Source organism: Taeniopygia guttata, chromosome 5 (genome assembly GCF_048771995.1).
Source record: "Taeniopygia guttata chromosome 5, bTaeGut7.mat, whole genome shotgun sequence".
NCBI lineage: Eukaryota > Metazoa > Chordata > Aves > Passeriformes > Estrildidae > Taeniopygia > Taeniopygia guttata.
In genome coordinates this window covers 42,098,851-42,126,415 of record NC_133030.1, presented here as the reverse complement: position 1 = coordinate 42,126,415, position 27,565 = coordinate 42,098,851, and the positions used below count along the sequence as shown (strand labels likewise).

General features: G+C 41.1%; 2 protein-coding genes across 7 annotated transcripts; one reads left to right on the top strand and one right to left on the bottom strand.

Moving 5' to 3' along the window:
- The first annotated feature begins 28 nt into the window (after positions 1–28).
- Positions 29–20,395, top strand: MLH3 (mutL homolog 3). Of its 6 annotated transcripts, none has more exons than XM_072930272.1 (13): positions 29–193; positions 991–4,323; positions 7,799–7,897; positions 8,546–8,616; positions 9,588–9,692; positions 11,695–11,767; positions 12,412–12,483; positions 13,451–13,559; positions 16,633–16,792; positions 17,469–17,492; positions 17,674–17,755; positions 19,028–19,179; positions 19,910–20,395. In XM_072930272.1, exons 2-13 carry the CDS (start codon positions 1,050–1,052, stop codon positions 19,976–19,978), a joined length of 4,290 nt encoding a protein of 1,429 aa, XP_072786373.1. In that variant the 5' UTR covers positions 29–193; positions 991–1,049; the 3' UTR covers positions 19,979–20,395. The 6 variants fall into 6 exon arrangements, with proteins under 6 accessions (XP_072786373.1, XP_072786369.1, XP_072786370.1 ...); XM_030274704.4 differs by lacking the exon at positions 29–193 and adding an exon at positions 281–453; XM_072930268.1 differs by lacking the exon at positions 7,799–7,897 and having other exon boundaries at positions 131–193.
- A 353-nt stretch (positions 20,396–20,748) lies between these two features.
- Positions 20,749–26,711, bottom strand: EIF2B2 (eukaryotic translation initiation factor 2B subunit beta). The gene is given in 8 exon segments (NM_001245531.2): positions 20,749–21,232; positions 22,114–22,180; positions 22,835–22,972; positions 23,858–23,953; positions 24,240–24,403; positions 25,105–25,253; positions 25,798–25,918; positions 26,531–26,711. Coding segments are annotated over 8 exon segments (1,053 nt in total). The 5' UTR covers positions 26,691–26,711; the 3' UTR covers positions 20,749–21,074.
- Positions 26,712–27,565: the final 854 nt, after the last annotated feature.

Below are 27,565 nucleotides of genomic sequence, written 5' to 3'. Positions count from 1 at the left end.
AGTGGATGACGGCCAAAGCTGCCGCTGTGCGGGAATGGCCAGGGGGAAGCCGTGCTCCCGGCCTCTCTGGGCCCGGTCGGCTGGAAACTACAACTCCCGGCGTGCTCTTGGGCGGGCCCCGCCCACGCGCGGCTGCGCACGCGCTGCCGGCCGGCGCGAGGAGCCCGGCGCCGCGGGTCTCGCGGCGGGGCCGGTGCGGTGGGTGCTGAGGGGCGGGGACGGGACGCGGCGGCGGCTGACGGACGAGGAAGCAGAGGGCGCTCCGGCCGTGAGGGGAGGGCACGGACAGCGTGTGGCGGCGAGCTGAGCCGCGGGTCCGCGCTGCCCTCGTCAGCCCCCGGGGCCGGGCAGCTCCGGAGACCTGTCGCAGCGGCGGCACCGGATCCCCAGGCACGGCTAGCAGGCCCCGTGAAGGCCACTGGGAAACCAGTAGGCGCCAAGGACTTGGAAACAGTGGGTTCTCTTTCGCATAAACAGCTTGCTCCTTGTGCCTGACACCCACTGCCAAGCTTGCTTTACTCCTTTCCTGGATATGTAGCAGCCGATGCTATTTGACTAGGACTGTCAATTTTTGTGGGGACGTAGAGGTGAAAATAGAAGAGCAGCTTTCTGCCCAGTTCTTGGTGATATTTATAATTCTGATGAAAGTTGCAGTAGAAGCATTTTGCTTGCAGATCCTTTGAGTTTGGCCTCATACAGTAGGAGTGTGATTTGGATATGCTAAGTTTGAGAACACAGCATTTTGTTAGTAAGGAGCTTAGGCTCAGGCTCTGGCCATCTACCCTGAAGGCACTGACAATGTGTAGTCAGAGCATGAGCATGAAAGTACCCACAGAAAAAGCCTCTGAATAAAAAAAACAAAAAAACAAAAAAACAACCAAAAAAACAACCTAAGAAAAATGTATTTATGAGAGTGAATGAAATAAATCAAAGTCTTTCCAGGTCTTTAATTTGAATTTAATTTTTTCCCTTGTCTTTCTGTGTTTTAAGGAACGTGGAGCAGTGAGCTCCCTGCAGTTTCTTGTGTTTCTCATCTGCTAGATTTTGACATGATCAGACGTTTGGTGGAAGATGTGCGAGCCAGGTTGCGTTCTGAAGTCACTGTCAACTCGCTCGGACACTGTGTTGAGGAGCTTGTCCTCAATAGCATCGATGCCAAAGCAACATGTGTAGCTATCAGGGTGGATTTGGAAGCTTTTAAGATCCAGGTGGTGGACAATGGCTCTGGGATGGGGAAGGAGGACCTAAAGGCTGTTGGAAAGCGCTACTTCACCAGCAAGTGCAGCTCTGTGAGAGACTTAGATAACCTGACTTTCTATGGCTTCAGAGGAGAGGCTTTGGCAAGTATAGCCAACATGGCCAGCGTAGTGGAAATCTCATCTAAGACCAGCAGGACGGCAAAAACGTTTATGAAGCTGTTTCACAATGGGCAGGCACTGGAAGTATGTGAAGCTGAATTGAACAGACCAAGTGGCGGAACTACAGTGACCGTGTGCAATCTGTTCCATCAGTTACCAGTCAGGAGAAAGTGTATGGATCCTGTGCTGGAAATTGAGAGAGTGAGACAGAAGGTGGAGGCTGTTTCGCTAATGCATCCTTCTGTTTCCCTTTCTTTAAGAAATGATGTTTCTTGTTCTATGGTGCTTCAGCTCCCTAAGACAAAAGATGTATATTCTCGGTTTTGTCAAATTTATGGACTGGGCAGATCTCAGAAGCTGCGAGAAATAAATCACAAATCTGGGGGATTTGAGATAAGTGGTTTTATCAGTACTGAGGGACATTACAATAAGAATATGCAGTTCTTGTATGTGAATAGGAGGCTTGTTTTAAAGACAAGACTACATAAACTAATTGATTTTTTATTAAGAAAAGAAAGTGTAATTTGCAAGGCAAAGAGTGTCCCTGCAAACCGACAGGCTAATTCAAGTCCTGGTCGCTATCGCTCTGGGCCGGAGTTGTATGGGATCTTTATTCTCAATGTAACCTGTGCATACAGTGACTATGATGTATGCCTGGAACCTGCAAAGACTCTGATTGAGTTCCAGAACTGGGATATTCTTCTAACTTGCATAGAGGAAGGAGTGAAAATATTTTTGAAGCGAGAGCATTTATTTATTGAACCTTGTAGTGAGGACATCAGAGAATTTAATGAACATAATGACTTTTGTTTGCATAATGCTCCAGTTCTGAAGTCTTCAATTCTTGATAAGAAGAGCATCCAGGAAAGTTTTAAGAAAGCATGTAATGAAATTGTGGATTCTTATGAAATATGTAGCTTGCAATCAAAAGATGTCAAGAGGAAATCCATCACTGGAAAAAAAAGTTCAAATCTGACAGAGTCAAGTAGAAGTATACAGGAAACTAAAAATGCCCCAGTTCAGAACACTGCTGAATCATCTGATCCATGTAAGAACAATAAAGCAGAGATTCCATTGCCAAGCAAAGAGGACACAATTTCTGATTTAATTAAATCAAATACATCCAAACAGGAGCCAAAATACACTAAGAGTTCCCAAAAAGTATCTGATACTCATCTGAAACCTTCAGAACATCTTTGTTCCTCTTTCAGTGAAGGGGCCAGATCAGAAATAAGAGAAATATATGGTTGTGGTGACCTAGGGGATTGTGCAGAGAATAATATAAAAGATGCGGGCAGCCAGCAAGGTCAAGTAACGCAGGAAAGCAGTAAGGTTCTTGTCTTAAATAAGGATGTTATTCAATCACTGCTTGAGAGAGGAGAGCCCACTGAAACAGCAGTGGCACCTGAAACTGTCTCTGGAAGTTCATTAATGAGGCTGTGTAATGCAAGAAGAAACAGGGGGATGGCTGAAGGGATAGATGATGCCAGAAGAGGGGCTGTTAGTTCAATGCCATTAAAGCTGTGCCTTACAGACCTCATAAAAAGTGTTATGCAAAATGAGTCCCCACATGACGGTGAACAAACAGAAACAAATCTTGCATTAAACACACCGTGTAGGCCTGGCCCTGTCAGTGCCAAGGGTATTTTTGACCACAAAGTGAATGTTGTGTTTCAGTCTTCAAATGCTAAGGGTATTTCCAGTAATACTAATAAAGAATATACAGCTTCTCTTACCAGAGAAGTAGTTATGACTGATGGTAATGAGAACAAACCTTTGTCACGTCGGCTGAGGGAGGAGATAGCTGTGCCTACTGCTGCCCATAAAAGACCTTATGAAATGTCGAACAATACGGAATTGCCACTGGCATCTTCTTCAGGTATTCCTCGCAAGAAAATTGTTATCAAAAACACAAGAAAACAGATAGCTGTGCCAAGATCGCAGCCCTCTAAGAAACTGAGCTTGTCCACACAGCTGGGATCATTGGAAAAGTTCAGGAGGTATTATGGGAGAGTTAAGGCTACACTACCAACACCCGTGTCAGAGCAAAATGAATGTGGTCTCCCAGTTCTTAATTCAGAAACCAACTGTGATTTTTCAAAGAATGGGAATGGCAATCATGATAACTTTGGCAGTTGTGAAACTCTACCTGCAGAAGATAGAGATTCTAATAGTATTAGCCAAGGTTTTGGTTCCTTAGAAAAGACTTTATTTTGCAGTGGAGAAATGTCACAGGCCCTTTGTCAGAGTCCTTTGACATTGTCAGATTACTCTCTGGTTAGTAACAAAGATACAAGTTGTAAAAGATCTCCAGGATCATTATCATCCAAACTGTCCAGAATGAAAACTGATCACAAAGAAGTAGGACAACTTGGAGAACAGTTCCAAACAGACTCAAATAGAAAAGATGACCATTCTTTTGATCGTGAATCCTCAAATAATGATTTTTTGTATAATGTTTGTCAAACACATAAATCCTCAGTGGAAAAAATGAGGGAGTGTAAGTCCAGCATTTCTAAGGAGGCTGTGTGCTCTCAATCAGATGGTGTGATAGCAGAGTCTGTGAAGAGTCCTATCAGCTTGTCATCTCTCAGCAGTATAGAAGGAGAGTACACAGTCTCTTCGGTTTTATCATTACCTGCTAAAAATGATTGTACTAACATCATCTGTAAAGATAAAAGTACATTAGGTGAATCCTCAGAACAAAATATGAAAGATACTGAGGTTCCACATGTGACCTTACAAAGGAACTTGGAATTCTCTGCTGACAACACAAGAACAGACAATCCCAGGAATGAGTTGTGTTCTGTCTGGCTGCAAGATTTTGATGCTGTATCGGGTAAGACAGTATACATCAATAAAGCAACGGGACTCAGCACCTACGGCACTCCTCCTAGTGAAGGATTTCAAACTGCCTGCATTCAAGATATAACAACAATGGCTGTGAATGTTGTTTCAGAGAATGGTAAGAGGGGTGGTGGTTGTAAAAATGGGAGGAAAACCATTCTAGGTGCATGAAATAATCTTGCTGGGAGCACCTGAGAGCTTTTACTGAATTAGTCACCACCTTATAGGTAATAGCTGCATGGAAAACAAAGTGTTGGGAACTATGGAGACAGTAAAACATTAACAGTAAAGAAATTAAAAGATCATTTTTAATGAAATGGTAAAAATAAATTTTTCAGCATCATGACAATTAACAGATAGCTGCCTAGTTTTTCAGTGGGCATAATGACATTCTCTGTGATAACAGTTATATGTAATTGTTGTCACATATAAAATGAGAAACATACTTCAAAGTAAGTGTACCAGAAAAATACTGTGTTTTTTACCATTTTGTCCTAAACAGTTATGTTTCTAAGAATGTGTTGTTAAAGAGAGCCTTATATTAAAATGACCTTTTTTCAAACTGCATACAAAATTTAAAGCAACCCTTGAAAGATGAATAAAAAATCTAACTTCATTGGGAATGTGTAGTCTCCTGTCCATGGGTTTTAGAAGGCAGGCTGTTCTTTCACACTTTGTAGCAGATGTTGTACAGCATTGTTGCTGTTTTGATGGTGGACCTTCTCTACTAGTGAAAGAACCCAGCATTGTATTATTTTTTTTCAGGGGCATGGTGTTCATGAGTCTTCACTGATCTGTTGGTTGGGTTTTGACTTTCTGAATCTTCCTAATCTAGTTTGTCTGTCTAGTACTGTCTTTGATAATTTTCCATTCAAGGGATATATGTGTGTTCTTGTTGTTCATTTTGTCTATAGGCAGATTTTATGAGTGAAGATGCAGCCATTCTTGGTGTAGACTTTATTTTCTACTGCATAATTTGTTTTGAAAAAGTAGTTTGGACTTCTTTCTAGTTATCATGTAAAAAAAATTGTCTAATCAATTGTCATAGCCTTTGGTTTGTTCCATTTTTGTCTGTTACTTCCTTGTTTGTCACCAGTCACAGAAACACTGGTGCAGTAGGTGTTTCAGTTGCTGAGCTCTTCCCCTTTATGTATAATAATTGATGCCAAGAGCTTTTAATATCTATTCTGTTCCATTGCAGAAAATTTGATGCAAGTTTTTATTAATCAAAACTACTTGCAAGTGCAAATATACATTCCTTGACTAACATTTTAGTTTCTGTGGTATGCCAGTTTTGCTGCCCACAGTACTCTTTAGTAACCAGCCAAAGCCCTGAGATGCAGACCTTGACCTTCTATCCAAAATGTTGGATAGTGCATTTGTGTTTATGGAGATAATACCTCATGTACACTTAAGCTTTCAGATAATGTAGAGTCAGTAGGTTTTGAAGACATATATTGTATTGCATCTTTTTATCTCCCATGGCACTGTTCTTAGCCTTAGCATTGGTGTTACTCTCCATTGTATCAGTGGTGCCAGTCTTTCTAAACTCTGTCAGTTCTTTGGGGAGATGTCTGATTTTATTATTTTCTTAGATTAAGAGCTGGACCTCCCAAATCTTCACAAGGTGTTTGAACTGTGGCTAGATCCTATAGCTCTTAGGCTTTCAAAGTTCAACAAACACATTCTTTCATATGTTTTTGAAGCAAAGGATGTTTGTTCCTTTCAGCCATAGGAATAAACATACCTGTGTCCTAACACAGCATTCATGTCTCTTAATGTTGAGCACTGTTTTGGACTGCTGCTAATACCCAGGAGCAGAATAATTTCCTCACTTGTATGCTTTCATTTTGCTTTTTAGAATAGTGTCAGTAACCCCATGGTATTGACTTAGAATTTTGTCGTCCCTAAGAATAGCATCTCATACACAATTCTAGGGAAGTTACACTGCTTAGCAATAGGTGGAAGTAGGTAAGAATAATCATATCCTCTTTTTCATGACAGCAGTGGCTGTCTGTCATCTTTTCCAGCCACAAGCCATGTGCCTAAGAGATGTTAGATTTTGTAGGCCAGACCCAGGCATCTTCATCCTGATTAAACGGATTGCTACAGGAAAATTCATCAAACTTAATTCCACCATTGAATGCCTTTTTGAACAATGCATTTGTAGTAGGAAACTATCCTAGCTCAACCTGATCTTTGTTGTTATGCCAGCTATATTGGCAATTTTTGTTCTTTACATTATGTTATGTCATTGCACTGGTATATCTTCATGATCTGAGGCAAGTGAAAATGAATGTTCTTGTATGGTAATTGTGTGGGTGTTGCCTGCATGAAGTATATATATTATTATCCTATGTCTGAAGAATCATATTAATAGTATCTCTAAGTCTGAAGTATCACCAGCCTTGGAGCAAGTAAATCCTAACTTTCTGAACAATATATATCTTGAACAAGGATTTTTCCTTCAAGAAAAAAACAGGGAGATGACTTTTTGTCTATTACATATATAAAATATTGGACCTGTATTGTTACATATGATAGATTCTTCCATGAACTTGAGAGATATTGTCTTTTCATTACAATAGCTATAAAAGCTCTGCCAGAGTCTGAATTAGGCAGCATTCTTCAATTTCCCACAGTTTAGCAGGAACTACATTGGGCCATTTTGTCCTTTCCTCTGGGTTTTGTGACAGTGGGATGCTGAGTTACTCTCCAGTGCTGGGCTGTCAGTTTGGATTCTGGAAAGGATTCTCAGTCTCCAGGGTCACTGGTCCTCATTAGAATGGAGCCAACAGTCAGGAGTCTATGGACTGGCCTAAGATTTTATAGAGCCTTTTCACACTGAGCTTATCAGCACACAGATGGTTTTCTTTGGCATTATCACTCTGCCTCTTTTCCTGAATGCACACCCTTAATTTCTTGGTAGAAAGGAACTTTATTAATTCATTATTATTTCACAAAGAATGAAAGACTGAATTGTACCAAAGGAAGGGTGAAATGTTTACCAGCGTGCTGGAAATCTGAGCCACTTTTCTTAATACTCTTGATAACAATACAAGTTTGTAATATTAAATCATTTCTGGGTGGGTGGGAACATATTGTTGGACTAACTCTTGTTACCTCGTGTGGGCTCACTGACGTGTAGTTTTCAGTTTTACAAATTCCTGATAACTGTATTAAGTATTGACAGGAATGGTGATAGACTGACAGTTTTGCTGCTCCTTAATAGGGAATTCAACAATGTTTTGATCTCTGATAGATTACTATATGAGTTCTTCCTCTTTGGGGAAACACTTCTGGTTGCACTAATTCTGGAAATAATTATTACAAGTTTAAGGCAGCAGCCAATTTTTAAATACAGTCCTGCAGAAACCATGGTAATATTTTTACATTTCCCAAGGCATGTATGTCTGATAATTCTCAGTTTTTTACATGTGTGTTGTCATTTCTCAATATTAGGTTGCAAAATCTGTGTGATACTCAAAATTTTACATGGCTAAGCACATGCTCCTTTGTAAGACTATAATAAATTTATAGCTTTTAGTAATTTTGTATACTTCTTATGCAGCAGTAAATTTATTTTTGTTTAGGGTTTCAGTTCAGATGCCATCCCTTTAGAAGTGAGATTGTGCTTCCCTTCCTACCTAGACCTCGAAAAGAGAAGACTCAGGCGAGCCAGAATCTGAGAGGTAGGGCCAGCTTTCCAGGACACAGTGTTCTGTGGTAAAAACAAATCAAAGAATTCTCCCAGATGTCCCAACAGGAACCCAGAATTACTCAAGGTCTGTTAACAATGGGACTGTGTGAGTCATCTCAAATCTAAAACTGGAAAAAAAAATTTGGGTTGAAGACAGGTTAAATAATACTTATTTACAGGATGAAATTCCCAGTTCTTTGTTGAATTATGTCATGAGTTTAAAGAATAATTACCTACTCCCTTCTTTGTACTCATTCCAGCCTTGGAATGTGAAAAATAGTTTCAATCCTCACACTTTTTTTTTTGCAGTGGAAAGGATGAAATAATCTTTTTGGTATGTAACTTTGTCCAGAGGGAGTCGGTAGCTAAACAGGTCTTTCTTTCCCTACCATCCCTTCATACCTTTTTCAGGCCTATTAAATTGTGCTGCAGCATTTTCAAAAGTCAGAAAGATGCACATTCTTCCTAGTTAAAGCAGACAGTAAAGAAGCCTAGTGCCATGTTCCATTATTTATTTTTACACTCTCCCCTTTTTATGAAGGAAAAAAAGAAATAATACTTGTGTGAGGTTGAGGTCCCCAGTGAACATTCTATTGACAGATGGTGGTAGTTCCTGTATTATCTGTGTTTTCATTCCTAGATGCTGAAGGGGAGTCTCTCCAGTCATTGCTTTTAGAATGGGATAATCCTGTTTTTGTTCCCTGCCCAGAGGTAAGTATTAACTTGCATCTCATGCTGAAATAGGCATAATTTTAGATTTTTGTTATTTTCTGATATTGGGTCCAAAATTGCAAATATAATGATTGTTGCATATAAGTTATCCAGGGATATATTACACTATGGTCCTGGAAGTTTTGGTTTTTATAGGCTGTTTAGATGCAAGTAATTTTTGTGGATTTATTCAAAGGGAGGCAGGTATCAGGCTAATCTTTAATTTTATATAATTCCAAAACCAAAGCCTTGTAAACCATCTTTCCCTCTACAGAGGTAGTCATGTCAAAATTAAAAGTTATCGAATGGCAAAATTGTGTCTGTCTATAGAGATAGAATAACCCAGGTTTGAACAGGTCTTAAAAGGGTATTTTACCATAGCTGTTTTAAAAGCCTGGCAGGATTACAGCATGTGAGAGGGAAACAAGGGAAACAATGTTGGAGCTTTTGGAAAAACTTCCTTTGCTGTCATGAGGCAGCATTATCTTTAATCCTCATGTTGTGTGTGTGTAAACATATGTATGTAACCATTTCCACCTGCAAACAATAGGCACGGAGCTGCAAACCACCTGCTGGTGAGTTTCTGGAAGGGAACACTTCTGTTCAGTCCTTGCAGTGACGTGTGCTCTGACTCATTCCGGGGTAATGCATTCTTTGTAATGCCATCCCCTGAGAGCTCACGTGGGCTGATAATTAACTTCAGCTTTTGATAGGTACTTGGAATCCGCTGGACTCATTGAAATTACCAGGTAATAGCCAGATGGAAAAGATGCGTGGGGACAGAAGCAGAGGAATTGCGAGATGATTTTTTTAGTTGGTGTTATTCTTGTGTAGAAAGCTTGGTTTGTGAAATGCAGAGTTATTTCCAGTTTTTGTTAAAACTAGTTAATTTGAAGTATTTGCTCTGTGTGTTTGGGGTTTTTTTGCCATATCATTTAGCCTTTCCTTGATGTGGAATACTGTTTTTACAGATTGCAGTTGATGTGACCAGTGGTCAGGCTGACAGTTTGGCTGTGAAAATTCACAATATCTTGTATCCTTATCGTTTCACCAAAGACATGGTTCATTCAATGCAGGTACAATATAATCTATTACTAGCTTTCATATCTGAAATCCTACTCAGCAGCTGGGACTTGCTGATGTTTCTACCTGGTAGGAAAGAAATATCCAGGAAAACAGGTCATATTCCTAATTATCACGAGCACTAACAGATTTATAGGTCATGTGTGATACAGAAGACATGTGTGTCATGCCATATCTTAGTATCATCTCGTGGTTAATCAGCTATCTTCAAGTAACTCTAAAACTACTTGACTAGTATGATTATACCAAAATCAAGAGATAGCCCTGCTACTGCTGCTTAGAAACATTATTAACTAAATTATAGTTCAAAGTACAATTTTTATATTTGTTGTTTAGCATTTTCTTAGTTCATATTTCTCTTAAATGTGTCCTGTATCTTCCTTTTTTATTTACCTTAGAAATTTAATTCCTTAGCAGAGTGATTTCAAAATCAAATCCAAGATTTAATGGAAAAACTTGAAATTTCACCCTAATATTTATGTCTGCAATTAAAAGTGATTTTTAAAAGTGGCATAATAACATCAAATTTTATTATTTCAGTGGTTTTTTATTCAAATGTTTTGATTCTTAGTTTAAAAGCTAATGTAAATATAAGTCTTCAACTTACATGTGTGATGGTTGGCTTGGGTAGAAATGCCAGAGTGGATTCTCTCCCTCTCTTGCATCCCACTGACAAAAGGCTTACAGGTCCAGCTGGCACTACTCTTATGCGGTCAGATTGCTGACTTAGAGATTGCAGGTTCTGACTGTGGGAGGCATGGTAATGTTCATCTCCAGGGTGGACAAAGATTCAAATAATTTCCTTACTTACATTGTGAGTGCATGAGTAATAGGAGTAAATAAAATTACTGTAGTGAACAGGTTATGTTTCAGTGAACAGGTTATGTTTCACAAAGATAAGAGAGGAAAGATGGAGAATGGAAGGTAGCATTTATCTGTTTTCTCATAATAAGAACTGTTCTTTAAAACTCACTGAATGTTTCTGTGATTACCTGTGTCATGTTTTCCTTTCTATGTTTTTAAGAAGGCAAAACTAGAGGAAATTACTACTACTTATCTCTGAAAAACGTAAATACTGCCTTCAGTACCCTATAGCAATTTGGAGAATCTCTCTACAAAAGATTAAAAGCAGAAAATATTGCATCATGCAACAGGAAAAGAATAAAAAAAATCATTAGTTTTGTATCCCTGCAAAAGAAATAGAGTCATCCATTAATTTTTACCTATCAGGTAAACAATGCACATGTTGTGAAACAGAATTCAGGGTGAGCTATCTATGTGACATTGTGAGAAATTCCTCCATAACACCATATCTATATACTAGAAATCTAACAATAAGATAGTGAAAGCATTGTGCACCTCATCTCAGTATTGTGTATTGCTCTAGTTGATTTCTGATGCTTGAGGGGAAAGCAAAATCAAGTCATAGAGGCAAATTCTAAATCAAAAAGTGAAGGGAAAAATTGCTTCCTTTCTTATGCAGATGACTAGCAGGTTAAAATAAGTTGTTTATATTATCTTTTGGTGATATCAACAGATCAATTACTCAGAGTCACTGTGCACAGCTTTCATTTCCAACTTAAGGAGGTCTCTACGTGACTAATTCACCTTAGAACAGTTAGTACTCATGCCCTTATTACTATCTTTAGAAAAGTTTATTCAGATTTTTTTTTAATTTTGAAACTTTCTCTTAAATTCAGACTAAACTGTTTCATGACCATTTAATAGTCATTTGACCTTCTGCCAGTATTATCTTTTAGCTTAAATAATGCCTGCCTTTTCCATATTTAGTTCCCATATTTAGAATTGATAAAGAATAGCTATATAGCTTCTCAGTCTAGTTTTGCTAAGCCTTTTGGGTTAGGAAAGATGTGGCTTCCAGTCATACTAGCTATTTGTTGGTCTTGATCAATTTTGATTTTTGGCTTTTATTGTTTGCCTTAATTTTAAAAATAATTGTACTGCTCTATAATGAGTTTTATGAGTATCTTACAGGTTCTTCAGCAAGTGGACAATAAATTTATCGCTTGTTTAATTAACACTAGGAATGGAATGGAAAAAAAAGCAGGTAAGACTGGTTAAAAGCATGAAGTTGAGGTGGCTGTCAAGTAGACTGCAGAGGGAGCACTGTCCTATTTGTAATCTCTTCTTGCCTTGGGATGATATTGTTAGTAGAGGAAAACCTTAGTCTTTGCTTGAAATTTCTTGGATCTTCTTTGTATTTATTTTGGACATTGCTGAGTGTTCCTACTGCCTTCAGATTAATTTTATAAAAATAGCTTGTACTCAAATTGCTAATACCTTTCAGGCTCTGTTCACAGTGTCTGGACATATTAATTGTTGAAGCTTTCTGAAGCGGTACGAAAAAGGCATTGAAAATCAGTAGGTTTTGTATCATTTTAAAGGACTGTGTCAAACAGAACAGTTTATAGGTGATCTCTGCTCTCATTCTGAAGTTGGATGAAGATGTCAATAGACAAGTGTTTGTGACTCAATTTAATTACCTAATTTAAGCACCATTTCAGACCACTGAATTTCTGTTCTGTAGTAACTTTATGTTCTGCCAACACAGCCTCCTCCTCACTTTGTTTCTGTGAATCAAGCTGATACTTACTTCTAAATGTGGCCTCTGGGAAGTGGTTATTCTTCCTGACTTCTGCAGTTGTCTGGTACAAAGTTGCCTATTTCTCATCTGTTGTGGTACATTTTTAGATGGAAACCTCTTGATTTTGGTGGACCAACATGCAGCTCATGAACGGATCCGCTTGGAGCAGCTGATTGCAGGTGAGGATTCGGGTGGTCTAAGAAACAAAGATAATCAGTGCACAGAAAATTACAAATGAGCTCTCTGGGATGTGCAGAGCTGATACGATATCCATTTGACATCTTTATCCTGATTCATAGAAGAGTGCAGACATTCAGTATCTGTAGGAATCATAATATTGGCAGCTGAAAATTCTTACAGCCTTTCCAAAAATAAAAGATATACTCCCTACCCACAGGACTATTGAACTAAAATAGTCCTGACATAATGAAAGAGCAGGAAGACTGATAGGAAGAACAATGAAGAGGAAATAAAGCAACATCAATACGTTTGTGTGGTTATACTGTGAATAAGACATGGGATGCTGAGTAAAGAGCCTAGTTAATTTGGTTCCTTTTTAGCTGAATACTGTGCTTAAAGCCTAAAATTTCCACAGTCTGACTGTTTGCAAAGGGATAATAGTTTCCTATGTAAGCTCATTAGCCATTGGTTTCAGCGTTAAAAAGCACAATAGTCATCCATCAAGTACTTAAAAATCATTGACTTTCTCTTACATCAACAAACACTGCGCAGTTCCTGCCAAGTGTTCCAGGAACTCTGCTCCTTTTGGTCAGGTACTGAAAAAAGGTGAAGACTGAAGGGAGAAATGCTTAATGAATAGTATTTAAACTCCATTTATATCTGACTTTTCTGTGGAAAATTTGTTCTCTCTGAATTGAACCAAATATATCAGTAGGTTGTTTTGCTATTTAGGGTGACTTTTTTTTGGAACTGGTGGGAAAAAACAAAGTGGCATTAACCAACCCTTCCCCAGAGACTGGATGTCTGGTTTGTGACATTCCCAGTCCTCCGCAAGTTTCAAGAGAAGGCATTCTGTGGTCATTTTTTAAATCCAAGCAGGGGATTACGTGCCAAACCAGAGGGTCATTAAGGGTAATGCCTCCGTAAATATTTTAAGAGGGATACTTCTAAATGTTTCATTCACAGATTCTTATGAGAAGGAAGCTGCAGCATGTGGCAAGAAGAAAATACTGTCATCCTCCATCTCTCCCCCTTTGGAGATTGAAGTTACTGAAGAGCAAAGAAGATTTCTACGGTTAGTAGTGACAAATAACTCTCAATTTCGGGGGATGTCTCTGCTGACCAGGAAGATCTCTATATGGTGCCAGGTTACCATGAAACTCGGGAGAAAAATTGTTGATTCCTTCCTGAGCAGAGCCCAGTTGGCTCTGTCTGTACTGAGGGAAACAGATATGCTTCTTAGGCATGTTGTTACAACATCTCAAGACAAAACCCTGGGGTGTGCCATTGCTGTGCCTTTGCAGTGTGCTCTGATTTCCCTGGGAAAGTAAACCTTCATGTGTGGGCCAGAAGACTGCCAAAGCAGCTTCCAACAGTTCCTCCTGTCTGGGGCTCAGGACTGGGAGTGCACAAAGGAGTGCAGTGCCCAGACTGTCGACCTAGGTACTGACTTTACAGGCACTTTTTGAGAAGAGGAGGATGGGGTATGGAAAGTCTCTATTGTGAATCCTTCAAAAACACATTCCTTTTCCTAGGTGACTGCCAAGAGTAACTAATGAACACTGTTTCCCAAATGTTTCAGAATGGTGACCTAGCTACAATTAAGATATTTAACTTTTGTACTTTTAGAGTTTAGATACAGATTTATTGTTGGACTATTGCAGACCTATTGAAACTCTCTTTCCCCCAAAATCTCTGTCTGTCACTTGCCACATGCATTCGTGAGTTTTTTTCAGTGCATTGTTCTGAATTTTCAGATGAAGTTCTGTCAGTATTACCTCATTACTGTTCTTTTTTTTCTTTTTGTGATTCCTGTGGCAAGCTCAACAGCAGCTGATTCAGTCCTTATTAAGATTGTTGCCTGTTGCAGGGATACACTTGCTTAGTGTTGTTCATTTTTCAGTAATATTTGGATGTCTTTGTTGTTCCCACCTCTCAATGATGTTGTTGCTAATGTTACAATATTGTTCAGCTTTATTTTTGCACTCATCTGTGAATGTCTTTCATTTCTAATAGATCTACTTTAGAGAATGGATGGCTAAAATTGAATACAATATACCAAGTGAAAGAATCCCATTGATTTGTACTGTAGCTTTGCAGCTATGCCCATATTTTCTGTTTATTATATCCACACCTGATATTTGGTTTGCTTTTTTGGCTACTGCTATTTATCTGAGCTGCTTGTCTGTGGATAGTCAAGGCAAAGAAACAGAGTAGTGGGGGTTATTTTTTGAATTTTTGTTGTTTATGTAGAAGCCAGCCAAAAGTAGAAATAGGTCAAATTACCTCTGATAATTTGTAAATTATCAGTAAGTAAATTCAATTTTTCTGCCCATTTTTCATTCATCCTACTGATTTCATTCTTCATTTTTCTACTGGTTTTAAATTCTGATTGAGTTCAACTTTGTCTCTAGTCTCAGCTGACCAGAATAATTTTGTGGTTTGTACAATTTTGCTTGCTTGACCATGCCTCTTTTTTTCCACATCATTAATAAACAGTCATAAGGATACAGATCAGGACTCGTGTTGAACGCTGACCATCTGTTGCCAGCATACCTTGCTTCCACAGTCTCTAAATCGTAGTAGATGTTGCTTCTCCAGCCATGACAACCTTTTGCATTTCCTTTTTTATCTACTTTTAAGTGGTGGCATTAAAGGCTTTTAGAAAGAGCTAATGCATTCTGAGACCTACTTTTTTCATCAAGTAAATCACAAACATTCTACAAAACTGAGTAAGGAAGTAAATCAAAAAGGCATGTGTTTCTTCCAAGGACACTGGTTGAATAGTCAGCACAGAGGGATGCCAGTTGTGATTTTCAGCAAAGCTTAGTGGTGCTGGCATGCTAGTACTTTTATTGTGTGACTTAATTTTTCAGTCTGTATTAGAAGTTTATCCCTTTGCAATTGCTCTGTGAGACTATAATTACTAAAAAGTTATGAATGAAACGTATTATTTGAAAATCCAAATTCTATGGTTATTGTTACTGTCAGACCGTGACTGTATTCTGTGGTAAAATTTGGTGTAATAAAATGACTTGTCAAAAAGACCTTTCACTTCAGCTATGCTTGCAATTTAATTGTTAGCTGGGCCTCTGTTTCACCTGCAGCTTTGGTTCTGTTATTTATCTACTAAGCATTGTAGTAATGCATTGTTCTGTTGACTCTCTTGAACTTCCTTCTTTATTTTTTTCTTTTAATAATAATAAAAAAAAAAATAGAAAAGCCCAGTTGACTTCAATAGCTGTTTGGATTTTGTTATTTCATTCACAATGGACTTTTTGTCTTTCTTTCTGTATAGCCTGCTGAAGGCTATACATGTCTTCTTTTTTTTTTTTTTTTTTTTTGAGTAGAATTTCACAAGCCATGTTCATATGGAGACTAATAATTGTACTATTCTCATTATTGATTTAGGTAAGTTTAGATTTGCTTCTTTCTATTTTTTGTTCAAAAAATTTCTTTTCTAGAACTAACCTTTACCACCTTTGTTTTAAGTGAATACTCCCTGAATTAATGAAGTATATATTGTTACAGTTGTTTTCATTTTGAAGATAAGCTCTCATCTATCTGTGAAGTCTCATTTTTGTGTGTGTTTTTCCATCCACAGGCTGACATATGTCATAATTAACTAGAGGTTGTTCTTTCCTGTGTTCTCTTTGCTTAACAGGATATAAAGTTCATTAAACCATCATAGATTTCTTAAAATATTTTTTCCATTGTAAGTATTTACTAATATATGTTAATTGAAATCACAGTTCCTTTAGATTAGACTTCAAGTAGTCTTAATGCTGTGTAATTTCAATATTTGGAATGTTTGTATGTTAAACAAGACATCTTGTGCATCTTCAGAAAAGGCAGATTTTTAGATTGAGAAATAAAGCCTCTCTTCACATAATACAGGAACTCTTAGATCTCGTAGTTGTGGAACATAAAAAATGCATGGTTGATTGGAGTGAAAAAACATCTGAATGTAAGCTGAAAGGGCAAAATTACTTAGAATATCATGAGGCATGGATTTTGAGATGGGAAACTCTTAGAGGAAGTGGTATAAGGAAACCATATATGTGGACTACAGAAATATCTACATGTGCTGTGGAGTCATAGATACAGTGGTTGATGTCTTATTTCTGTTGCTTTTTTTTTCCCCTCAGATGCTGCTACAAAAATTTGGAGGACTTGGGTCTTGAATTATCATTTCCTGAGACAAACAACTCCTTGATTCTTGTGAGGAAAGTGCCAATGTGTTTTATAGAAAGAGAAGCCAATGAATTACGACGGAAAAGACAACCTATCACTAAAAGTATTGTGGAGGTCAGCTGTGGATATGGGTGAAGTTATGATAGTAGGTCTTGTTCTGTGTTCTTGGCCCAGAGTATTACAGGATCTCGGTTATGAAAGAGACAACGAAGTTCTCTGGCAAATGTGAATGCCATCCCTTTTAGTAGCTAAATAGTCCCCAAACTGAAATCACTGAATGAAATCACTATCATTTCAGTCTTCTAACTGAAATGATAGAAGACTGTTTCAGACTTGGACTAGTGGAGAAGCTAAGAAAAACTGTATATAGCAAAGATATTTTAACAGTTTACTGCACATGGATGACTAATTGGACAGTAAATGCTCGAAGGAACAGAAAAAATTATTAAATGAAAGAACAGTAAAATGAATAAGTCTAAAAAATAATATTTATTTATCAGAAATATTAAAGTTGCTTCCATCAAATCTCTACATGGTCAGTGGGGCTTTCTAAAAACCACTGTTTTAGATGTTCTGTAGTTTGAGGGAGAAATGTCTGAAGTGATTACTTGCAGTGGGAGGTCAGGACTTCTACCTAGATCTTCCAGACTGTGGTCACTGTATTATGAACAGTATCACTTTTTTTTATTCTGGCAGTCACACAGTAAATTATATGCAGATGTGAACAAAGTAGGGTAGGGGGATGGAAGGGAAAAATAGCAACTGATGACATTACCTTTTCTCTTTCTAGGAGCTTATTCAAGAACAAGTTGAGGTGAGTTGCTGTCTACTTCTAGAGTTGACTATAACATCCAAAGCTTAGTGTGTTGAGCTTCAAATGAGAGTGGACCAAACAATCCCCTAGCTTTTCCTCATTTTTACTTTCCTTTGTGTTACAGTTCTTTTTTTTTCATATTAAATGGAAAGTAATATGATGTTCCCTTTACTGCTTTTAGCTATTACAGACCACAAGAGGAGGAGCACGAGGGACACTGCCTCTGACATTTCTGAAGGTGTTAGCTTCCCAGGCCTGTCATGGTAGGGAAACAGTACTTTTCTTTCATTCTTTCTCCTTTTGTTTTGGCTTTTTTTTTTTTTTCTTTCTCCAAACCTTTCTCTCTACACATCATCCTCCCTGGGGCAGTGTTTGGATGTGTTTGCAGCTATTGTAGGGTTAAAGACTATTTTTAGGAATGAGGAGGTAATGCTCATGGGCAGCACTAAGGGATAAGTGATACTCCCCCAGTTTCGTCATGTACAGGCCTAAGATACTTCCCAACCTTCATGTGAAACATACAGTTCAGAGGTGCATTCATCTGTGTGTACTCTAAACCATTCAAATAACAGCTCTGTGATGGGCCAAGGGGAAAGGTGCTAGAATCTGCTTGAAAGCATGCAGGAAAGAACACTTAGCCACTCTTTCAAAATTTTAGATTTCCTTTAAGTATCCCAAGTGGTAGTTTAAGTGTGCCTTCAATATATCAAGTACTTTTGGAAGGAATGTGGTAAAAATTTACATCTTCTCAGGGAACTGTTGCTTTCTAGCACCCAGCAGTGAATGGTGTTGACTGCAGAAGGTCTAGCCTCTTGTTGCAATTCCTGTGCCATATACAGTATCAACAAGATCACACTGAAAGGGCAAATGTGAAGCAGAAGTATCTGTTTTCTCAACAATGTCTCAGTTTTAAATTGGCAGTCAATAGGTTTTGGGTTTTTGTCTAAAAAAGGATCAAGGCTGAAAGCGTATTGCAGATGGTCTTGTGCAGCTGTAAAGGCTGAAGTTTGCAAACACCTCTGGAATAACTCCCTAATGTTCTGCTTGAATTTCTTCTGGATGCCTTTAAGTGCTGATTTGTGAGACCGGACTCGGTGGCAGGGCTAGAACTTGGTTTCAGAAGTGATACCTGTCCGTGGCAGTCACAGAGAGCCACTAAAGCCTATGAAACTGTTTATTTTGGTTTAATACTTCTTGATTTGTGAACTGTTTCCAACTTCAGCTGTAACACACACACAGAAAAGCCCATTTGCCTCTTGCAACGTTACCTGAAATGCCAAAATGTAATAATCTTACCGTCCATCAGACTTGGACTACATTAAAGTTTAAGCTGTGGAAAGCTAATCTCCTTATACAGCAGACTCTTTAACTGAGCTGAGCCCCAGGTCTGCCACACTGCAGCCTTTGGGTTGCCTTTGCAACCTCTCAGCTGATCTTTGGGAGATGCCCCTGAAGTTTTCACTAAAAACCACAGCTGTAGAAGGAAGTGAAGTCCTCTTTGGCAGCAGGGCCAAGAATGTGTCTCTCTTTTTCAGGAGCTATTAAGTTTAATGAGCATTTGACTTTGGAGGAGAGCTGCAGGCTTATTGAAGCTTTGTCATCTTGCAAGCTACCCTTCCAGTGTGCTCATGGAAGACCTTCAATGCTGCCTCTTGCAGACATAGACCATCTACAGCAGGAAAAACAGGTACTGTGTGGGACACACCTCTGGTAATCCGTGTTCTGGGTTATCAGAGGTGCATCGTGTATGCGTGTTAGAACTAAGATCATCCAGTTTGAAACCATCACCACTGGCCTTGTATTACTTGACTTGTTACGTATTGCTATCAATAAAATAAAACTTTAGGACAAAAGCCATCTGTCCTTTAAACACTTTAGCAAAGATCTTACCATATATTATTTGAATAGTCACACTGACTTGAATAGTGCCGTTAAGGTTAAGCATACAGTTAAAGTGCTCGCAGTTTTGAAGTGTAAAATTCGAAAAACATGGAAATTCTAAAATTCTGCTAGTGGCAAAGATGCTAATTAAACAAACGCTTACTTTCCCAAAGTTTAAGATCCTATAAAATGGGGATAAAGCAAAGGAATAGCAACATTTATTATAAAATGATAAAATGGTTTAGGTTGAAAGGGACCTTAAAGATCATCTAGTTGCCATGACTATGAACACCTTCCACTAGACAAGGTCACATTTAAATTATATTTAAATCAGGTTACATTTAAATGTAAAACAAAATCATTACTCCTCCCTTTTGCTATTACTGTGCTTTATTAAATTGGATTCTGTTGAAAATCAGGTGGGACTTTGAATTAGGTATTAACATAGGAATGACTGTATTAGGGTAAAGAATATGGAAACACTGAAACTTATTTACTCAATTATGACTTGTGCTTCTTAATTTTTCTCTCTCCAGCCTAAACCAAATTTGACTAGGCTGAGGAAGATGGCACGAGCATGGCAGCTATTTGGAAAAAAAAAATAACCTATTTAAAAAAGTTAAAACTGCAACTGCTAGAAGCATTGGTATGATCCATGCTCCTGTTGTTAGACTACACTACCCTGTGTGGAGCCAAATTCTGAGCCAGCGCAGTCACCAAAGCTCTCCTCTGACTACTGACCAAAGAAGCAGAGACCAGCTAGGAGAACACAGCAGGAGGAGTCCACCCTTGGAGCCTGGAGAAGTATCTTCAACATTAAGGAATTGCACTGTAAGTCTGGGCCCTATGTCAGTGCTGGACTGTTGGGTGCAAGGAGTTGGAGCCACTTGCAGTTACTAAAGCACTTATTTTCTGCAAGGACAGCATAATTCTGCATAATAGACAGGGGAATTTTAATTAGTGTATTTTACAATACTTTGAAATTTGGAAGGTATTTCTTAATAAAGTTTATACTAAACTCACTCCTTGGGCTTATGGCAGTGGTTGGAATGAGGATCGACCAGCTTCATAGTGTATATATAGGCCAACTTAGAATCAAGAAACACTTGGCAATGAATGACACACAGAGCTGCTTTCTCCAGCTCCTTGCAGTTTGTATTCTTGAGTGAGAGATTTCTAAATCCCCACCTAGCCCTACAGAAATAACTAAATATCCATTTTGAAGACAACTGCTGATGGATTCCTACTCCTGTCACATTTACATGTGAAAACACACTGTAAAACCTGCTACTGCATCATGTAATGAGTGCAGGCAACTGACTACACTGGTAAAACTCCTGCTAGTTAAATAAACAAAATAACTGCATATGGAAAATGTGCTTAACAGTGAGATCACTGTAAACAGCCTTTATTGCAGCGTGCTTTGAAATACAGCTTAGCTGCCCCAGAGTTACACATATGCCTTGCTGTTTCAAAATCAAAATGGGTTAGCAGCTCTACATGGTTTCTGATACAGCATGTGATGTAAACCTGTACAAGAGATCTATTTTCTCTTGCTTTTGGGTAAGAAAGACATTGCTGGGCATATTCCCCACTGGCTCCTCACAGCAACTTGTCTTTGCAACATACACTTTAATTAGCTGTTGTATCTTTCTAAAGAGAAAGATAAAAAGAGTCTGAGCAGTGATGTGCTTCCCAGTATTAGAGTTCATAGTCATCTGGATGGTAGAGCTCGCTCATGAGGCGGTAGATGTAGGAAGGTGCATTGCCCCCAATGTTAGAAATGAAGAGAGTAATGAGCTCCGGAGGGACGTAGTCAAACACTGGGCAGTGCACATTGATTTTTGCCAGGATCTCCCCTGTGAAGTGAAAAGCAGCAATATCAGTCAAAGCAACTCAAAGTCATTAGTCTTTTGCACACCTTCTGGAGTTCCTAAACAAACTGGCCATGCACATACCACCCTGAAGTCGGTATGTGAACATCCTGAATACTTTCCGACTTCTTCACTGATGTCAATGAATTACAGGTATACAGCAATCTTCAATGAATGGCAAAACTCTGTTTCTGGTAACTTTTGCTGGTAGAAAGCCCAGCTCCCCTCTGATGTAGACTGACTAATTGCCAAAAAAACCCTACCAATATAAAATACAAGAATCACGATACTACCAAAGTTATTATTTAAAGAAATGCTCAGAACAACAAAACTATAATCCACTGCCAAGCCTTCATTTCAAAACCCTTTGTCATAGAAATGGGTCTTTGAAAGAGACTTTACTAACTGAAAATGGGCTTAGGCACTGATGCCTTTCTAAAGATGTTGCTTGCGTGGTAAGCCCATGGTAGAGACACTGTTTTTTCAATGGCTGTATCATGTAACAAAGTTTCAAGAAGTTACAGAAAGAAGGGAAGCTGCCCTTGGTGTTGCGCACCTGCCCCAGCCCACAGGAAACTGTGACCTGCCTGGCATCATTATCACCATCCTATAATAAAACACTGTTTCAGAGCAGAAGTAAAACTGCAAAGACAATGTTCAAAAGAAATCCTTTTTCTCTACTTTAAGAAATAGACAGTTATAAAACTGGATGGTTCACAGCACTCTCTTCTGTCAAAGACAATAAAAAAGGATTTTCTGTCTTGGGTTATAACAGTCTGATGTTTAATTTTTTCTGTGAGTTACAAAAAAAAATTGTATATATAGTCTGAACCAACTTGACCAGATGTATAAAGAATAACCAGTACCTTCTGTGAATGGCAGCACTTCCTGTGGTGACACAAACTTGTGGAATGAATCTTCTTCATTAGGGAACTAAATGAGAAAGAGGACAGGAAGATCAGGAAAAAAGCCCTACCTGATTATCCTTGTGAAAAGAGATCCTGGCACTGGAAGGAATTAATGCAGAGGAAGATGACTTGCCAGGTGATATTAACTCTGTTTACAATAATTACATAGTGCTTGTGTCTAGAACCTCTCTAACTTTCACAGGTGAAAGGTTCTTCCTCAAAGCTTTCAGAGCCTTTTATGACGTGGCTGCCCTTACCAAAGCCTCATGAACTGGAAGAATGACTTCCTCAGTCTGCAATTTCATATTGACAATATTGAAAAAGTACTGAATGTAAGAAAGAGTCTCATTCTACATTCTCTGCCTTTCAACACTAATGGTATAAACTGAAATCTGTTATGGTTGAGGAAAAGCAAGTATAGCAATGCCAATCTCATCAATCTAGACAGTGGTCTACATCCTGATATCCAATGTACTGCTTTGCACATGTGGCAGAGGTGCTTCAAGGAGATCCTGAGGTGTGCCAGATTTGGGTGAGGATCTCCTATCTGAAGTAGCAGTGCTAGATGGGGGAGATGGCTCATTTACTGACCTTATCTTGGGACAGATGGTGCTCTTCACCCTAAGCTCCTACAAGTAAAAGCCCTGCAGGTGCAGTCCTGAAGAGCTGCTGTACTTACCTGTGGTGAAAGCTTGAACATGGGGGCACACACGATGAGTGGAGTGGAGTGGTGTTTAGCTGCCAGTGCCAGAGTGTGAGTCCCACTCACAGCAATCAGGGCGCCATTGGCCAGGATTGTCTTTGTACCAATGATGACCTTAAAAGGGCAAATCAGAATTGGATAGCATGTTCCATAGCAAGCTGAGGAAGGAACACTTCCTGGCTCAGACCCTGACAGATGAGCTGGAGGAAGACTGTGTCAGTACAGCCAGCCAGCCAGTGGCTGGAGTTAGAGGGCAGCTAAATGCCTGATCTGTTTCATCTGGCACTGGCTCTGCACTGAGATGTTCCTTGCTAACAAGAGCATGATTCCAGCACAGAGAATTTCAGAAGACAAATGTATGTTCTACTGCAGGGAACACCAAGCAGAAACTGGGCTCTGGTCCCTTTTTTACAAACCTACAAAGTAAGCTTTGTACAAGTAACTTGACTACTCACTGCAAAAATTCCCTTGGTTGAGGAGAATTCTCAAAAACCAAAAATTATGGTTGAGGGAGTAATAAAAAGCAGCTCAAAATATATAGATAAAAATTGATACAGCTGCATTTTAATATGTTACAAGTACTTTTTCCCCCCCAGTTTAGGGTGCCAAGTTTTCATCTCTAGAAGTACAGAACAGGTCTGTTTTACAAGACAAACCTTAATGATTCCCTTCATCAATCATCTGTTTCAGGCAAAGGGGTGTTCTTGCCTTTGGAAACGCTGCTTTTTGTTCCATCTCCTTTGAAAATGGAGGTTAATCCTTTGAGGCTCTCATGTAACTGTAGCCACAAAGCCAGAAAAACCTGTCACCATTCAGTCAGTCATCATACTGACTTGGAGCTCCACACTGAATCTCCACCCCAGCAGTGAACAGGGACTATTACAATTTTGAGTCTTCAGTGAAGAGACACATCCATCACTGCTGGGACTTGCAGCTGATTTGAGAGGTCTAAGCACCCAATCTGCTATGAAATCCCTCCTCCAGTGAAGCCCTCCTTACCTTATTGACTCGAGACATGACAGCAAAAATAGCTGCATCACTCATGACAGTAGTTTCAATATTCTCTTTAGACAGTCGGACAGCCATTTCATGACCCTAAAAAGAGGGAGAATCCAATTGGTTCCCTGTGACATAGCTCCTGCAGTGTAATTGTAAAGGTATCAGCACTCAATTCTTGTCTGAACTGCAAAAATACCAAGTAATGACACCTGAACACAGCCCTTCAACTCAAGGATGCTGGGGTAGGATAATGTTGAGTGAGGCAGTTGAATCTCCAATCTTTCAACTGCAGAGGAATTTCCATAATGTTCATCTTGATTCCAGACACAAGATTTCAGTAAGAATGCATGGAACAATATGCTGCAGCCAGCCTAGGCCTTACCTGGCAGAATGGTGCACACTCTGCCACGATGACCTGGAACTTCCGCTTGCGAGCGGCTTCCTTCAGGAAGGCTTCAACAGTGCGCGAGTAGCCAATGGTCATGATCACCTCGTTGGAGTGGATGTGCTCCAGTGCCTGCATAGCAATGTTATCAGTGGTGCCCTCTGTAACAGAAGGAAGATGTGGGTGTAAAAGCAGCCAGCGAAAGCAACACTTGTGCTGCTAGGATTGTTCTCCAACAAGATCATTTTTCACTAAGACAAAGTTATTAGCACTGGAAGAGCAGGTGCAGCTTTTCTCCCCATTTTTTTTGCCAGTGGAGTGGAACCAAGAAGCTTGCCCTTGAATGCTCCATGCTCCCTAGCTATACCCTCACTATATATAAAAATAGCTGTACTGAAAACTCCATTGTGAGGGGAGTGGATTGTGTCATCACTACTCCAGATAACCACAAGACCCACAAAACTTCAACACTTTTGTAGTTCAATAGCGGGACAAACTTGGCCTCAGAAAGATGCCTGATTTGTCACAAGAATTGCAGAGAGAGAAAATTGTATCACAGTTCTTTGTGACAAGAGTTAGGTTATATGCGCACAGGGATTTTACACTCTTCTTCACAGGACTCAAGACTTCCCAGAAGACCAAGAGTGCAGGCCTACATATTGCTCCTTCTACAATCTACCCATCTCCTTGTAAGCCAAAGAGACTTAAAACTAAGTCCTGGGAGCAGCAGGGCTTTGGTCCCTTAGTTCCTTCAGATTAAGCCTTCCAGATCCTTATTGTTTTATTTCACCTAGAGAAGGGGGAAGCATCAGTCCCATCCCATAAGAATCATCACCCAGGAGCAATTCAGAGCCATCCGTACCTAGCTCAATTAGCATTTCATTAATAGCTTCAATAACATTAGCTCTGAGGGAGGGGTAAGGAGTTCTGAAATCTTCACTCAGTCCTCCAGAAGTCAGGAGTTTGTGCAGGGATTCTTGCTGGTCACTTTCCTCACTGCGCCCATGAAGCCTGTGGAGAGAAGTGGCCACTTCATCCTCAGGAAGGAGCACAGGGCTGCAGCCAGGCTGAGCACTGTCCCCACAGTGTGGCACACCTGGATGTCAAGAGACAGGAAAGAAAGCCCCCCACAGGAGGCACACCATGCCACACCAAAGAGTTTCCATAGGTGTCTTGGCAGAAAAACACCCAAATCTCTACCAGGAAATGCCTTCTTAAGACATGTGCAAATGCTGCTGTCCATAGACAAGGAGCAGGCTCGAGGCTACTGCTCCAGTGGGATGGACCCCCCTAGGCACAGACAGAGAGACCAACCCAAGGCCAGGGCACAGACTGTTCTCACGCACTCACAGCACATACACCAAGTGGTTTCTAAAGAGGAAATGTCATCATCCACAGGGGAATCAACAGGGCCTCCTTTGGTGTTAAACTCCCTGAATACCTCTCTAGGAGAGGTGGGGAAAGGAGGTGATGGAAACTAAAGGAGTTTTACAGAAGCAACTTAAAGGGCAGTTCTGGGTTTTCAGAAATACAGGGAGAAAGAGGGGCACCTTACCGGCCATATTCCTCACGAATGACCTTCAGTACCCGTCGCACCATGTTGCCCACTGTTGTCTCTGATGGCTGGGCTGCTGTCATCCTCTGGCCCTCTGTCCGGATCAGATCCATGAGCTCCCCTAAAAGAGGGGAGGGCCTTGGTTATCGCTGCCCAGAGCAAGCCCATGTGAGCATCAAACCAGCACCCCTCTCAATATCCCAGGGCCAGCAGCTGCTCCAGCACAAGGACCACAGCACCAAGAAACACCAGGAAGGGGCGAGTAGAGAGCCTCTCACAAAGCAGCCGGTTCCACTGGTGGGTTTTGCAGTCGGAAACGCTTGGACACAACACAGGCCCAAGGGAAGCCCATCAGCAGCGCATCTGGGCTTTCCTTTGAAAGAGGAAACCACGTGCTGCTGAAGAGGTCAGTGCTCGGACTGACGCCGCTCCGGGGAGAGGAAGGCTGGAGCAGGGCAGCTCCTCAGGTGAGGAGCACAGCAGGCAGGGAGGGGCCCCGCCGCGGCAGGACAGGCACCGCGAATCCGCCGGTCGCTGCCAGCGAGGCCCCAGCTCCCGCCAGCCCCGCCTGGGGCCTGCGCCGGATCCCTCTGCTCCCGACAGCCGCGACCGGGGGGAAGTGCCCTCCCGCGGCCCCGCCGCCGCGCCCCACCGCCGCCTCGCTCCCGGCGCTGGGGGAGCTGCGCCCGCCCGGGGAAAGCGCTGCGTCCGCCCGCCGCCGCCCGGCCCTCACCGGCCCGGCTCCATCGCCCGTTCCCGACGATCTTCCGCAGCAGCGACAGCGTCTGCCGCGCCGTATCCTCGGAGCGCGGCCGCTCCCCGCCGCGCCGCAGCCGCGCCGCGAAGGCCTCGATCTGCTCCGAGAGCTCCGAGCCGCGCTCCGCGCCCGGCATGGCGGCCGCACTTCCGCTTCCGCCCCCCCGCCGTCCCATTGGCGGAGTCTGCCGAGCTGCGCCCGCCCCTCGGCGGCGCTCAGCCAATGGGAGGTGCGGCCGGCGGTGGGCGGGGCCGCGGCCGGGCGGGGCCGGGCTCCAGGGCCGCGTTTGGTTTGGAGCGGCCGCGGCCGCCTGCGAGGAGCCGCGTCAGACGGGCTGGGAAAGGGCAGTTCCTGGCAGCCCCATTGTTCTTGCTGGCAGAGCCAGAGCCGGCCCTGGATAAGGCAGGAATGTAGCTCCTTTGTGTCTAGTTCCTGGAGCAGTGTGTCCAGGGAACAGGCAGGAGCCATGGAATAATGCTCATTGCCGTACAACTCTATCGCTCTGGTCTGTGTCCTGTTTGAGATTAGGAAATAAAAGCAAACAGGCGTATGCTGGAAGCTTTCAGTGATTGCTTCATGCCGAGGCTTGTAGAGCCTTGGATGTTCAGGACATCTTTGTGTTCGTCTGGTTAGCTTGGACTCGCCCTACAGCCAGCTCCTGTCCCGGGTCTGCTGGGTCACCTGCAAAATACCAACAGCTGCTGTGCTGGCTCTGATGGCGTGATTAATGCAGGTGATTTGTCACCCAAAGCTTGCAGGGGACTGAGAGTCCTTCCATGCCTCTCTTCTCCTCCTGCTTCTTCAAGTGCCCCTGTGTGCCTGGAAGCCAGAGAGCCCAGCAGCCTGGGAAGGAAGCTTGCCCTATCCCTCCAATGCCTGGCAAAAGGCCACGCATCTGACTTTGTCAGGATGTGCTCGGGGGTATTGCAGCCCTGGACAGAAGTCAGAGTTTCATTCCATGATGAGCATTTGCCCCTGGAGAAAATCTGTAGAAGGTGACAGGGTTTGCCC